This window comes from Podarcis pityusensis (genome assembly GCF_964106645.2).
Source record: "Podarcis pityusensis genome assembly, chromosome: 1".
In the NCBI taxonomy this organism is placed as follows: domain Eukaryota; kingdom Metazoa; phylum Chordata; class Lepidosauria; order Squamata; family Lacertidae; genus Podarcis; species Podarcis pityusensis.
Genome location: NC_138028.1, coordinates 118,295,127 through 118,309,249, shown reverse-complemented (window position 1 = coordinate 118,309,249; position 14,123 = coordinate 118,295,127). Strand labels below are relative to the sequence as shown.

The window sequence follows — 14,123 nt, the reverse complement described above, 5'->3', positions numbered from 1 at the left end:
TCAAGAGATTATGTGAGCTGTAGTTGAGCAGCATCTGTGGACCAAAGCTCAGGAAGGCTGACAAAGGAATGTACAGCTTCCTTCCCCAAGAGAGAAGCCTTGCAAATAGAGGAGCTCTTGTCTACATCTGCATAATCAAGGCATTAAGGAGACTGTTAGCAGAAGCTAGTGGTTGGAATTGGAACAGTTGTGCATTTATTTGCTCTTCCAGTTCAGTTGTTTGAAAAACAGCGCAGGCGACACCATTTTAAATGTGTTGCACAAGCGGGGAGGATTATTGTTCTTTCACTAATTATGTATTTTTTCCCCTATTCTAATTTATGTTGTGAACCGCCTGAGATCTACGGGAAGAGGGCGGTAAACCAATTTTATAATAATAACAGCAGCAGCATTGGTGTTTAACTGATTCTTAACAGGCAAGAAGTGAAAGCCCCACATTCTTAACAATACTTGAGAATGTACAGATACAGCAACACAATGTTCGCAGCCTTAAAAAAAACAACACAAAAATACACCCCCAAATCATGCTGTTGTGCGTGCACACAGAGGCACTACAGGGAGGGAGCAAGCAGGGGATGGAACGAAAATGCCGAAGAGTTTTGGGAAATTAAACTCAAGCAACATCACACACTTAAAAGCAAAGCAACACCAGCAAGAATCCATTTAGCTGGCCTTTCCCTTGATTTCAAATGGAAAGTGCACACGTAAGTGGAGCCCCTTAGTTTTGTCTTATATACTGGGCATTCGTAAATATTCCTTGTCTCTTGCCTGTCGTTGGGGATGGCTCTTACAAACACAACAGGCATAGCCGCTGTCGGTGCTTTCAGGCAAGCTTCAGCTATGTGACCCCCCTGAACATCCCAGCAAGCACCTGTCAATAATTAAAATTGAGAGAGAGGGGATTTAGCCATCAATATTTTCCAAATGCAGTTTTATAAATAAAACCCCTTAATTCCTTTATTGGTCTCTTTCAGAGCATATTCATCTCTATTTAGTAATGTGTGCCCCTTTGCCACCCAACACCTGATAACGAATAGGGTTGTATAATGCATTCAGACAGGATTCATTTCCACTGGAAGGTAGCCAGCACTCCTAGAATCATGGGTAGGCAAACTAAGGCCCGGGGGCCGGATCCGGCCCAATTGCCTTCTCAGTCTGGCTCATGGACGGTCCAGGAATCTGTGTTTTTACATGAGTAGAATTGTGTCCTTTTATTCAAAATGCACCTCTGGGTTATTTGTGGGGCATAGAAATTGGTTCACCCCCCCCCCCCCAAGATATATATAGTCCGGCCCCCCACAAGGTCTGAGGGACAGTGGACTGGCCCCCTCTGAAAAAGTTTGCTGACCCCCTGCCTAGAATGAATGCCAGCCTTGTAGTGTGTCTTGTGGAAAATTCCTACTAGGAGCTGACCAAATAAAACAGCCCCATGGTGTAGGAATAAAAGCTAAAATAATCTCTGGATAAACCCTGTGTAGAAGCAGAACACAAGGGGGAGGAGTCACCAACCTGCTGGGGTAGTTTCTTCATCTCCCCATTCATTTTCCTGTTGGACCCTAGCTCTGGCCCCAGAAGAGGAGGGCTTTGTATTTCATGGACCCAAAGCTTCCCCACCCCACTGTGGGCAGCCACAGAAGTTTCCATCATATTTACATACCTCTTGCATGTGAAAAATGGCTTCTAAGCGGTTTACAAGGAAAGAATTATACCCACACCACTAAAATAAAAACGCATTAAAACAATTGAGTCGAAACATTTTTACTACTATTCTCCATGAGTAGATACATCTGCAAAAATCTGTGGCCCTAGAATACTCTCAAGGACAATAGGATTGCACCCTTAAAAAGCCTGGGAACGAGCCCATAAAAGTTACTACCGTACTAAAAAAAGCTTATGAGCCTGCTGGCAGAAGTGGGGCTGAAAGCTGTGTCCTGTGCTTTGATGCTAGAGGAGTCCCCTATGGCTAACAGGCTAGTGCTTCAACACAAAGTTGCATTATGAAAGGTGAGAAATGTGGCCATGAAAGGAAAAAGTGAAGGAGCAGCTGAGAACTCCTAATTCTTACTTGAAGGCAATAGGGAGGTGGCTCTATTTTTAAAAATAATGCCTTAACAGAAGCTTTTCAGATAAACATCCTGTAGCTTATAATGCCGCCATTTTTAAGCAGCTGCAAATCCTTGCAAGTCACTTACCTTCCAAGTACAAGCCGTGTATGTAAGCCCCTTCTCTAGCAGGCTGCGTAAACTCCTCTTTGTATTTTTTGGTGACGTCCACCGTTATGTGCATCTTATCCAAAGGCCATTCGTTTTTATGGGCGAGACTCTGCATGACAGCTGAAATAAAAGCGCGGAGACACCAGATGAGCTGAGCAAGTAAAATGAGGAAGAACGTGTGCTCCGCATGCAAGATGTTGCCTAGGTTCATTCCTGGCATGTCAAGGTAAAAGTAAATCATGTGGAGCAGGGGGAAGGACCGGAAAAGGTATTGCGGCCTGAGAACCAGGACTCCAGTCATAGACACCACTGCAGTAGGTTAGGGAGGGGAGACCTGCAGCCTTCTAGATGTTGGGCCTCCCTGCTCCCTTCAGCCCCAGTCATTGCAGCCCAGGGGTGATGGGGATTCTAGCATGTCAATATCTGGAGGCCTACAAGTTCCGCATTGTTGCCCTAGGTGGACCATTGACTTGATACATAAAGTAGCTTCATAAGATTAATGGAACCTGAAATCATTCCTTTTCGTCTGGCGTGGACAGGTTTAGACCAGCTTTCTTACAAAGTTCAGTGAAAAGAAAGGCACAGAGCTGGAAAGCGCTTCAGAAGCACCACAAAAAGGTTTCCTTGCCGCCATTTTCTTTTTAGCCTAACATCAAACATACCAAAACTGCAGAGAAATGGTATCAGGCAATGGTGGGGCAGTGACAGATTGGATGTTGCCCTTGGCATGGCGACAGCCAGTTGACAAAGATGGCAGAATTTGTGCCACACGGCATGTTTGAATTGTACATCCCCCACAAGAAACTGCCACACTGAAAGCTCTGCTCTGATATGGCTTTCCATAGGCTGGTTCAGGACTAAAGTCCAGGGGCCAACCACATGTCAATGGGACCAGAGTCAACCAGCACACTTGGGATTCCTTGCAACGGGTAGCCAGAGGCAAGCAATGGCTGCTGAACAGAGCCATTTCTAATGTAAGGGAGCATTTGACAATCTTACATGCAGTGATGGGACAAGTTGGGCAAGGATTACTGTATTTTTCCATGTGTAAGACAACCCCTATTTTTTTTTTAACCCATAATTAAGAAATCTGCATTTTAAACATCAAACAGAACTACTTTGATATTATCTTAAATATTCAACGCACTGGTATATTTATTACCATATATTTAAACATCAGTGGCAGTCAGGGAAAATGACCAAAGTTGTTGAGGTTTTTTGGGTGACTGCACACAAAGCTGTTGAGCTTTTTTTCACCGACCACAAGCTTGCCCACCCACCCACCACCACCGATCCTTGGCTGCCCATGCCAGAACCTGAACCCGAGCCCAGGCCACCCACACCAGAGTCCGAGCCCAAACCCCTGTGCATTCACCATCCGTGTATAAGACAACTTTTGACTAATTTTTTAAAGCAAAAAACCATTGTCTTACACACAGACAAATACGGTATTATCATGCCATGTTTCTGAACTTGATGCTTGGGTCTCAGTGCTAAAAGAAAAGCAGCTGACATTTCCATTACGAGGTAGGTCTTTTACCATGAAATCTGGGCTTACATTGCAATAATTTATGGATCAAACACTAAATACAGATTTGTGGGTGCCAGGGATTGCACCAGCCCACAGTGTGCTGAGAGCTGCTTGCACAGGAAATTAAGCTCCAGCCGCCACAACTATCAGAATTAATGCCTATGCTGATTTCAAAATAAAACATTGCTTTGTCCCACAGAGTCTTGAATTAAGCAGCTATGTCTCGATGCTGGAATACAGCAAAATGGATTATTTGTACCTAAATGACAAAAAAAGAGATTTTAAACTTGCTTTGGGTAGCGTCTCTTGAAAGTGGCACCCCCTCCCTTTAAAATACGAAAGCCCCCGAAACAGCTTATGCTATGTGACATGGAAGTGTGCTATTCAGAGGATGGCAAAAGGTTAAAATAATAAATTTTCTGGCCCAGCCTAAGACCTTGTGCAAAGTAGCTTTTCGGATGCCAACCTCTAAATACACACACACACATATCGACACACCATTTTTCTCACACCATATTTTACACACACACACACACACACACACACACACACACACACACCTCTATTATATTTACTAACAGTATTTTAGCTTCTTTGCCATTGCTATTTCCTTTATTTCTCTTTCAATGGCATGTCCTTTTGACAACTTCGCGTTCAGCCATTATTGAGTGCCCCCTGATACAAATACAGTAAACCCTTCGTGAAATAATAATAATAAAAAAATCAATATAGTCACCGACATACTGTGTATTGAGGGAAATAATTGTTTATGGCACACAGCTTAAGCTGTGCTGGTAATCACGTTGAAAATACAATATTTATTCATTAGATCAAATTTAATGAAGCCTCCTGGCAGTAATTATAAAAATTACTGTAGCAGTAAATTACTAATGAGTTGTGTGATGTGCTTTCCTACCTGTGAGGAAGGACTGGGGGTTGAAAAAGCCTGATATCCAGACGACACTGGGGAGGGTGAGATCCTGCGCCCAGGAATCAAGCTCACGGCAGCGCAGAAGGAGATCGTTGTACCTTAGCAGCATCGAAAAAGAAACAAAGATGGAGGCATAGGAATTGGTGGCTTGCAATGGCAATGATAGAATAAGCGGTGTACTGCCATAAACATGCTGGAGCCTACGGTAAATACATTTGTACCACACACTTGATACTCATAGCAGGGCTTCTTAGATGGAAGATCTGATGGTTCCTACTCCCAGTTCTAAAGTCAGTAAAGGGGGAGTGATTTGTATTAGCTCCATCTACCTGTGGAATGGCTTTGCGGGGAAAGGGAAGAGAGGGAGGGTCAACTCCACACCAAATGTTCCCTCCATGCCGTTGTAACATATATTGTTTCATAAGCTAGAGGCAGATCCAGAGAAATGGCCTGCCTTGTGACAACTGATGCTGCAGATGGTGAAGATCAAAGCATCAGCCACTTGCACCCCAGCTAACATACTCCCCCCCCCCCCAAAAAAATCTGGTCATAATGCTTGACAATTATGGCACGCGATGGAGGTGCTGTGCTGTGACAGGAACAGGCGTACCTTGGACTCCGCTTTTATTTGAAAGCACAGCATATAGGCAACTGGGAAACTAAGTCTAGTCCAACCCCCTACAATGCACAATAAAAAAAAACTACTACTCAATAAAAAAAAGTCAAAGGTGCTCAGAAAATACTCAACCACATTTTTTTAAAAAAAATAATTAGATTTTCCACAATTATAACAAAAACCACAGAGCAGAATGACACACAAAAACAGAAAAAAAAGAAAAATACATCAATGCACGAAAGAAGAAAAAAGGAACAATAAACAGATAAACAATAACAACAAACTAAATTCTTAACAAATCCAACCTTTTAAACATCTTGGTTGACTTTCTCTAGTCCCTTCTGAGTTTCCTTGTAGTTAAAAGTAACAGCTTTTAAATATAAATTACTTACAGATACCACATTTTTGCATAGCTCAAAATAACATCTGTAGCATTCTTGCAGCTGTTCAGCTCTATAACACATGCATACCCAAATATATTTTTTGGTGGCTAGAAACATATTTTAGCCATAATTTAAGTTGCAGGATTCCTAATTTATCCATACTTGAGCGCAAAGACTTTGATGCTGAGATTACTTGGGCATATTTTAAAAATTGACGGGCACATGTTTTCATTCTTAGAGGTATAATTTCCTAAAGGTGGTATTATAGCAAATAAACCAAATGTGCCCTTCATTTTATTCAAATTCAAAATATCATTTGTCCAGAGGTTCCTGTTTTCTGCAAAACGTGCCTAATAAGATTTGCCAATATATGTTTCTTCGGGGCGATGAGTAAAAAAATAATAAAAATCACCACCCATCTGCTGTATGTGTGAATTATAGAGCAGAACCACATCAAATACCAGAGAGTTTCCTCACTTATCCTGCCTCTGAGACACATACAAAGGTTTGCTGCATTCATTTGGCGTAGGTGGACCTGGTGTCTAATATATTCCTTGAACATATTTATAAAGGATTAACCTGTGCATGGTATTTCTGAAAACTGATTTACCTAAAACACACATTTTATGCCACTTTTCTCCACTTCAACTATCCTTCCTATTTAACTTCAATATTTGTCATTTTTTTACTGAGAGATAATGTGCCTTGCACATTATCAGTATTCCGTCTATGACCTGTGCTTTCCCCCCACAAGCCAATACTTTTCTGCAGATTACTTGCTCTGTCTGAGAATACCTGCCTACACTGAAAGCATTCGCAAATGGTTTGCGCGCCATTGCTAAGCAAATGCCTAGATAACCTATTTTACTCAGACAGAAGTGTCATTTTCAAAGTATAACGGAATGGTGTTTTGTGGGATCTTTCATGATGCACCGGAATCCTTGCGAGAAGGTTAGACAACATGTCATCAAGCAAATGTTACCCTACATTGTCCAGTGCATTGTCCCCATCACTTTCCTAACTGCAAGGAGTCCAATTTTGTAGATGGCTTTGGTGTGCAAGCTGAATTTGCTGGTATGTGATTGAACCCCACCTGAAAATAAGCCCTCTACTTCTCACCCAGTTTTCTGGTTTCTCTCTCTTCAACCATTGGACAATATTGCATGACCACGGAATATTCCTAGCTCGCATATTATTGTTGTTATTTGTTCTCTCTGTATTTATTTATATCTCGCCCTCTTTCCAGACCAGGACTCAAGGCCACTTACAGACAAAATAGAAAAAGCTACAGACTTCGAAAACATAGCCACTAAAAATTAAACACTAATAGAATTAAGATAATATAAAATATCTAAAAATACAGATAATAACAAGAACAAAACAAAACAGTAGCACTATTATCTATTTTTCATTCTCCCAGTTACGCTGTGTATTTTCACACACATCCTCGTTTTTGTCAACTGCTAAGTAATGAATTGTTAACATTTCTAAGATGTCCTCTCAAGGGATCCTCACTACATGCAGTTTTCTGGTATTCAAAATCTATTTACGTAAGTTCTGGGCTTGTTTTTCTCCACTGCCTCCAACCCATCACCATGGGCATGTATCAGCGGATTTTCACTGCAGCATCTTCAGCCTCCTTTTCTGTGTAGCACTACTGGGGAGGTGAGGTAATGGTTCTGCTATGGATGTCATCCTTCCACGTGGCTGAGATGGCACCCTAATAAAGACTCACATCTTAGGTTGGGCTTCTAAGGTTGAAGGAGGGTACTTGGTCTAAGTCTGGTTTAAAGACAATGAGCCATGAGAAGGGAGAGTGGCAGGCGCCTGGATCATGCCCATCGGGAGTCAAAACTTGGACTGCAACCCAAACAGGTGCACAGAGGTCACCTGGCTACAGCCTTACCCACTAATGGCGAAACAAATTGCAGCGATTATGTCTCAGTTTGCATCTACACATATAAATTAGCACATGCAATTCTCATGGTTAAAAAAAGTAGAGACATCACCTTGCCAACAAAGGTCCGTATAGTAAAAGCTATGGTTTTCCCAATAGTGATGTATGGAAGTGAAAGCTGGAACATAAAGAAGGCTGATTGCCAAAGAACTGATGATTTTGAATTATGGTGCTGGAGGAGACTCTTGAGAGTCCCATGGACTGCAAGAAGATCAAACCTCTCCATTCTGAAGGAAATCAGCCCCAAGTGCTCACTGGAAGGACAGATCCTGAAGCTGAGGCTCCAATACTTTGGCCACCTCATAAGAAGAGAAGACTCCCTGGAAAAGCCCCTGATGCTGGGAAAGATGGAGGGCACAAGGAGAAGGGGATGACAGAGGACGAGGTGGTTGGACAGTGTTCTCGAAGCTACCAACATGAGTTTGACCAAACTGCGGGAGGCAGTGGAAGACAGAAGTGCCTGGCGTGCTCTGGTCCATGGGGTCACGAAGAGTCAGACACGACTAAATGACTAAGCAACAACAATTCTCATGCAAAACCTCCTTTGGCCTCTTACTTGGTGATGCACAAGTGGCCACTCCATTTACAGGCAGAAGGTTCTTCTTGTAGCTAAGTATAATACAAATTAAAAAGTCAAGGAACCAGTCAACTGAGGAAGTTTTGTTGTGTTGTGCACAGCCCACTTGTTTGACTGGGGCTAGCTCAAGAGATGTTCTCAGTGGATTGTTTTCCCAGACCATCTTAGCATACTGAAATTCCATCCTAGTAGGCTAGTCTCATTCCATCTTCTATTTTAAAGAACATTTTTCTGGGTTCCTGCAGGTTCGCTGAATTCAGTCTCTGGTGCCTTCGCAGAATCAAGAATCAAATCCCTCCTGTATTTCTCCCCCTCGTGAAGCTTAATGCTACTTAAGTAAGTCACTATCTTTTCGACAGGATGCTTCCCCAAGGGGGAATCATCTAAGTGGATGACCATTCAGTATCATAAGACTTCCCGGGGGGAAACGAATGCCATCTCTCGGAACAGACCACAGCTGGGTTAGTTAAAACAGAGACCACTGAGCAATGCTATAATGAGCTTCAGAGGCAAATCAGGTGTGGAAATCTTCCCAGGATGCTCTTGTATTGCTTCCTGGGATCCTGTTTTCCAATAAACACATGATAGAAAGGCATGACTTGTGGCTATATTCGCATTCCCCAAGGCCTGCTAGTCCTTCCAGCCATCTGCAGAACATGCATTTTGTGCAGTCTCTCATTAAACCCGAAAACATTGCTTTATGTCAGGGGATTGAGAGAGAACACACCACAGTTGGTTGCTGCAAAACTTGCTCCAGCTAACAATTCATCGTGCCAGATCGGTAGGTCAGTTGCTACTCAACGACTGCAATAATTCTTACAGCCTATCGTAGTGATGCATTTGCTGTCCTTACGAAGCTCAACATAGGAATTTATCCAGATCCCCCTGCTTCTTGCTGGTCCAACCCTCTTTGAAATATTGATTAAATGCCAGAGATTTCCTCTGTAGTGGGAAATATAATAAAGCAGATTGGACGGGGTGGGTGGGGATGGGGAGATAACAGATTGCCAGTGAAGCATAATGCTTTATGGTTGCGCATTAAATAGGCACCAGCAAGTAGCTATATGGAAGACATGTCTGTCTGCAACGGAGAATTGGCAGCTTCAGCATTTCAGTCCCAAACTGAACTTCGGAAGACGTTTCCTTCAAAAGCAGGTAAAGTGTAGTACTGACTCTGGATCGTGTAGGCAGAGAACCCCCCCTTTTGAGTTGGCGGCATTCCTGTTCTGCCGTGCAATTGTCTATGAATCACCAAAGGCCCAAACCCAGGACAAGTGGTGGTAGGTTTAGTTTTTGTTGTTTTTTTTTTTGAGAAGCAAAGCAGCTGGTAAGCCTGATCTTTATTAAAGCTGTTGCAACAGGGTGCTCCCCCACACACACAGGAGGGGGGGAGGGACCCCAAACCATGTGCGCAAGCCCTTATATAGACATTTTAAATTGCCCGCCCTAGAGTCCAAGACCACCCCCAGAAACATCATACATACATCACAGAAGGGGTGTGGCCCAAGACCAGGGTGGTAGGTTTAGTTGCAATGAATGAGCACTCATGCTTGAAATACTGTGTGTGAGAGAGACAGGGAGGGGTGTTTGTGCGAGTCTGTTTTGAAGATTCCTGATGACAAAATTTGTGTCTCCTCTCATACTACTAGAACAATACAGTAGGAGAAGCGTGATTTGGCTAAAGTCTGAGGCGGTGTCCCCGACCTTTATTAATTTAATTAATTTAGTAAAAAAAAAATTATAGATCACTTAATGAGAAAACTATGATATTTGGTGCACACAGAATCATTGAGTGGTGTTCAATGCTATTCCTACTCAGCGTAGACCCATTGAAATCAACGGACATGACTAACTTAGGTTCATTAATTTCAGTGGGTTTACTCCTATTAGGACTTAGCTGAACGCAGCCCATTATTAATAAAACACAAAACATATTGAACTTAAAAAACCACCACCTATAATTAAATTATATGACTAGACAGGCTTGCTGAAATAAAAAAGTTTTCAAGGGTGTCTAAAACAATATACAGTGGTATCTCGGTTTTCGAGTGTCTCAGAAGCTGAACATTTCAGTTTTCGAATGCCGAAATAAGTAAGGAATATCTTTCCCTGCATAATTATTTGAGCCATGATGAGCGCACCTGAGGCCTAAGGAAAACCTCTCTTTGTATTATGTGGGCCCTAGTCTCACTGTATCACTGAATTATATCAAGGGCTTGGATAAGGATGGAGTGTGGTGTACATGTTTGGAGTTGTAACGATAATCAGCTGCAGACCAGGTATTTTCATGGATCAGTCGGCTCCCCAAGATTTTTTCATCATTCATTTCAACTACTTGTATGCCACTTAATGATAATAGTCTCTAAGCAGTGTACAAATAAGTTGATACTTTAGAACTCTCACTCACCACTCTTCTGACACCACCATACCTAGTGTACCTCTCGAGATAAACTTGTATATGGCGGCGCTGTGGTCTAAACCACTCTTGGGCTTGCCGATCAGAAAGTCGGCAGTTCGAATCCCAACGACAGGGTGAGCTTTCATTGCTCTGTCCAGCTCCTGCCAACCTAGCAGTTTGAAAGCACACCAGTGCAAGTAGATAAATAGGTACTGCTGCAGAGGGATGGTGTCTTATTGCACCAGAAGTGGTTTAGTCATGCTGGCTACATGGCCCGGAAAGCTGTCTGTGGACAAATGCCGGCTCCCTCGGCCTGAAAGCGAGATGAGCATGACTAAACCGCTGGTGTGCTTTCAAACTGCTAGGTTGGCAGGAGCTGGGACAGAGCAACGGGAGCTCACCCCGTCGTGCAGATTTAAACTGCCAACCTGATCACAAACCCAGGAGCCTCAGTGGTTTAGACCACAACACCACCGTGTCCATATATATAACTGATGATATATGTAAGGTAAGACTGTAGTCTTTTTTAAAGGATGGGTGCGACACTACTACGCAGCACTACAGTATTTATAAGCAAAAATATTGCCGAGTTTCTTCCTCCCGTCCCCCCACTTTTAGCTGCCCATGACAAAGAATCTACCCTGATCTGTTGGCATGAGACTCACCACTGAGCTAGGCTGTAGGTTGATGGATAAGCCAGTTTCATCCAAGTGTCAGGAAGATTATCAAAAAAGAGAGCTGTCTGTAGTTGCTCCATCTCAGCAGAGATTGCCAACTCACCCTAACAAAAGAAAACATTAGCGTGCTATTTGCGTCGCACAAAGAGACTGTGATAAGATGACATGATAAATGATAGAGGGCTTTCTTCCCCCCTACAGTAAAAACACATAAGGTAGCTGAATTGTCAAATGTAAAGAATATCTTGGCTCTTAAAATTGGGGTGAGTTATTTATTAAAAAGAGGTGAAACGATCATGCAAACACAAGCGGCGGTTCCTGTCTCCTCTTCGTTTCTTAAATATAATTGTGAATATCTGAAGAAAATTATGCACAACAAACTATGGGTTGGAATCCAGAGGGCTCTCTGCAAATGGAAGGACACCTTCTGTTCACAGAAGCAGACTGAGATCCCGTGGAAAACTCTCTTTTGAGGAAGGAGGGCATTTTCACTTACCTCCTTTTAAAAAGTATTAACATATCATATATATATATATATATATATATATATATATATATATATATGGCAGCATCGGTGGTGTATAGTAATAAAACGCCATTAGAAACAGTACAAAGCAATCATTAAAATGACTGGCCAGCTCTCCTCTGCAACCCCTGGCATGACCTCTACACTGCTCCAGAGTTCTCAACTCACCACAGCAGCTTTTTAGTAGACAGTGGGGGCTGTAGGAGGGAGGAGTCATCTTCTCTTGGTCCTACCACCCTCACAGACATGCTTGCTAGGGACACGGGAGAGGGCCTTTTCGGTGGCTGCTGCCAGATTTTGGAACTCTCTCCCCAGAAAAGCCAGACTGGCTCCCCTCCTCGCTGCCCTTCGACTTCCTTATTCCAACAGGCTTGGGGGAACTTACTGCTTTTAATTAAAGGGCTGGTGCTGTTTTACTGTGATTATTTGCATGGTTTTAATAGATTTTATACCTGTACGCAGTTTTAGTTCTATCAATGTTTAATTGTTTTGTAATGATTTTTCCTATGTTTTTAGCAGTTCTTGTTTTTATCAGCAAGCTGCCTTGAACCCTGTCACGGGAAAAGGTGGGTGGTAATAATAATACTATTAATTATAAGTGTAATAATAGACAATTGCCACTGCCATCCTTTCTCCAGCAGGAGCATCATGCAAGCAGAGTTTCGCTCACTGGATATTTGGATCCAACCGGTATAGAATAAAATACTCAAAAGGCCAGATCATGTAAAATGTAAGCCCTTAAATATAAATATTAATAACAATGAGCTTGAACTGTTGGCCATTTGAATGCTCCAAATTTAACAACCACCCAGGCAACAACAAAATGCATGGTACATAGGTTACCTGTCTCAGAAACCAAGCTTTTTACTTGTGGGAAGGCTTTTGAGGAGGAGGAGGAGGAAGGTTGGCAGCAGAAAACTCCTGCAAGCTTTGTTCCATGTACACGAGCAGGTAAGAAACTTGTGGAAGGGAACTGAATTATATCCACAGCATTTATATATTGCTTTAGCCACTCATACAAGGGGGAGAGAGAAGAGGGATAAAAAACACACACCCTGATTTTCCTTTTCCTCCTGCAACCCCTTGAACCCACAAAAATCGGGGCCCCTCAGCAGCCTGATGCCCTGATCCCTGTCTCCCCCCAGCTTGGTTTTTAGCTGCCATTAAGGCTTTTAATGTTTTGTGTCACTCTGCTTTTGAGTGCTGCTTGTTTAAGGCTGCCATGCTGCTAGCCAGTGTGGTGTAGTGGTTAAGAGCGGTGGACTCGTAAACTGGGGAACCGGGTTCGCTTCCCCACTCCTCCACATGCAGCTGCTGGGTGACCTTGGGCTAGTCACACTTCTCTGAAGTCTCTCAGCCCCACTCCCTCACAGAGTGTTTGTTGTGGAGGAGGAAGGGAAAGGAGAACGTTAGCTGCTTTGAGACTCCTTCGGGTAGTGATAAAGCGGGATATCAAATCCAATCCAAACTCTTCTAGCACTCTGTGGGGCTTAGGGTGAGAGAGTTGGTTTGTACCTCCAAGTTTCACAAGTCTTCCAGGGCCTTGTGCCTCAGTGACATTGCCTTTTCTGACAAAGGCTTGTCTGTGAAACGGCATAGATCAAAGATGGATCAGAGGGGTGCGGGTCGGGGGAAGGCCGTATAGTTAAATTACCACATTGTTACGTTGCTGAACTTTGCCTTGTTCAATCCTTGGCAGGTGGTGTTTGCTTCCTTGGAGTCATGGAATCATAAAAATGTAGAGTTGGAAGGGACCATAAGAGTCATCTAGTCTACCCCCTGAAATGCAGGAATCTTTTTACCCAATGTGGGACTCGAACCCACAACCTTGAGATTAAGAGGCTCATGTCTATTGACCGAGCTATCACCACTTCCTGGGTCATTATTGCAACATGAAGACCAGGCTCCGGGTTCAAAGAGATCAGTGTATTAAGTAGCTATACGACATATCCCCAATAGAACATGCAAATTCCTTCAGGTTTACCAGCTACCAAAAATACGGAACTTAATTCACTTTGCTGGGATTTTCTGTCTTCCAATGACTTTGAAAGAGACCTGCGGCCCCTACATCAGCCAAGCCTACGAGGAAATTGAATTTCAAATCCTCATTTGGATGGAAATCACCTTTGCTTTCTTTTGAAGGGAACCCAAAAATGATGGCAGCTGGTAACCTTTCTCTATAACGTTGGAATCTATCATAGCCATAATAATAAAATTGCTCCAATTGTCCTAGCCATAATAATAAAATTGCTCCAATTGTGTCATGACGGAGACAAACTAAATGATGGAACGGATGCCACTAATCCCAGGAAGA

The 14,123-nt window shown here is 42.9% G+C and overlaps 1 protein-coding gene across 1 annotated transcript in view; it reads right to left on the bottom strand.

Annotated features, from left to right (window-relative positions):
• Positions 1 to 227: 227 nt before the first annotated feature.
• The window catches only part of LOC308458304 (dynein axonemal heavy chain 11-like), a 228,996-nt gene continuing 215,100 nt past the window's right edge, over positions 228 to 14,123 (bottom strand). The window contains exons 70-73 of the mRNA XM_080973289.1: positions 11,272 to 11,387; positions 4,661 to 4,773; positions 2,193 to 2,333; positions 228 to 871 (exon numbers count right to left, since the gene is read on the bottom strand). Of these exons, the coding sequence (XP_080829415.1) occupies positions 624 to 871; positions 2,193 to 2,333; positions 4,661 to 4,773; positions 11,272 to 11,387 (618 nt within the window). The 3' untranslated portion in view covers positions 228 to 623. The remainder of the gene's footprint in view (positions 872 to 2,192; positions 2,334 to 4,660; positions 4,774 to 11,271; positions 11,388 to 14,123) is intronic.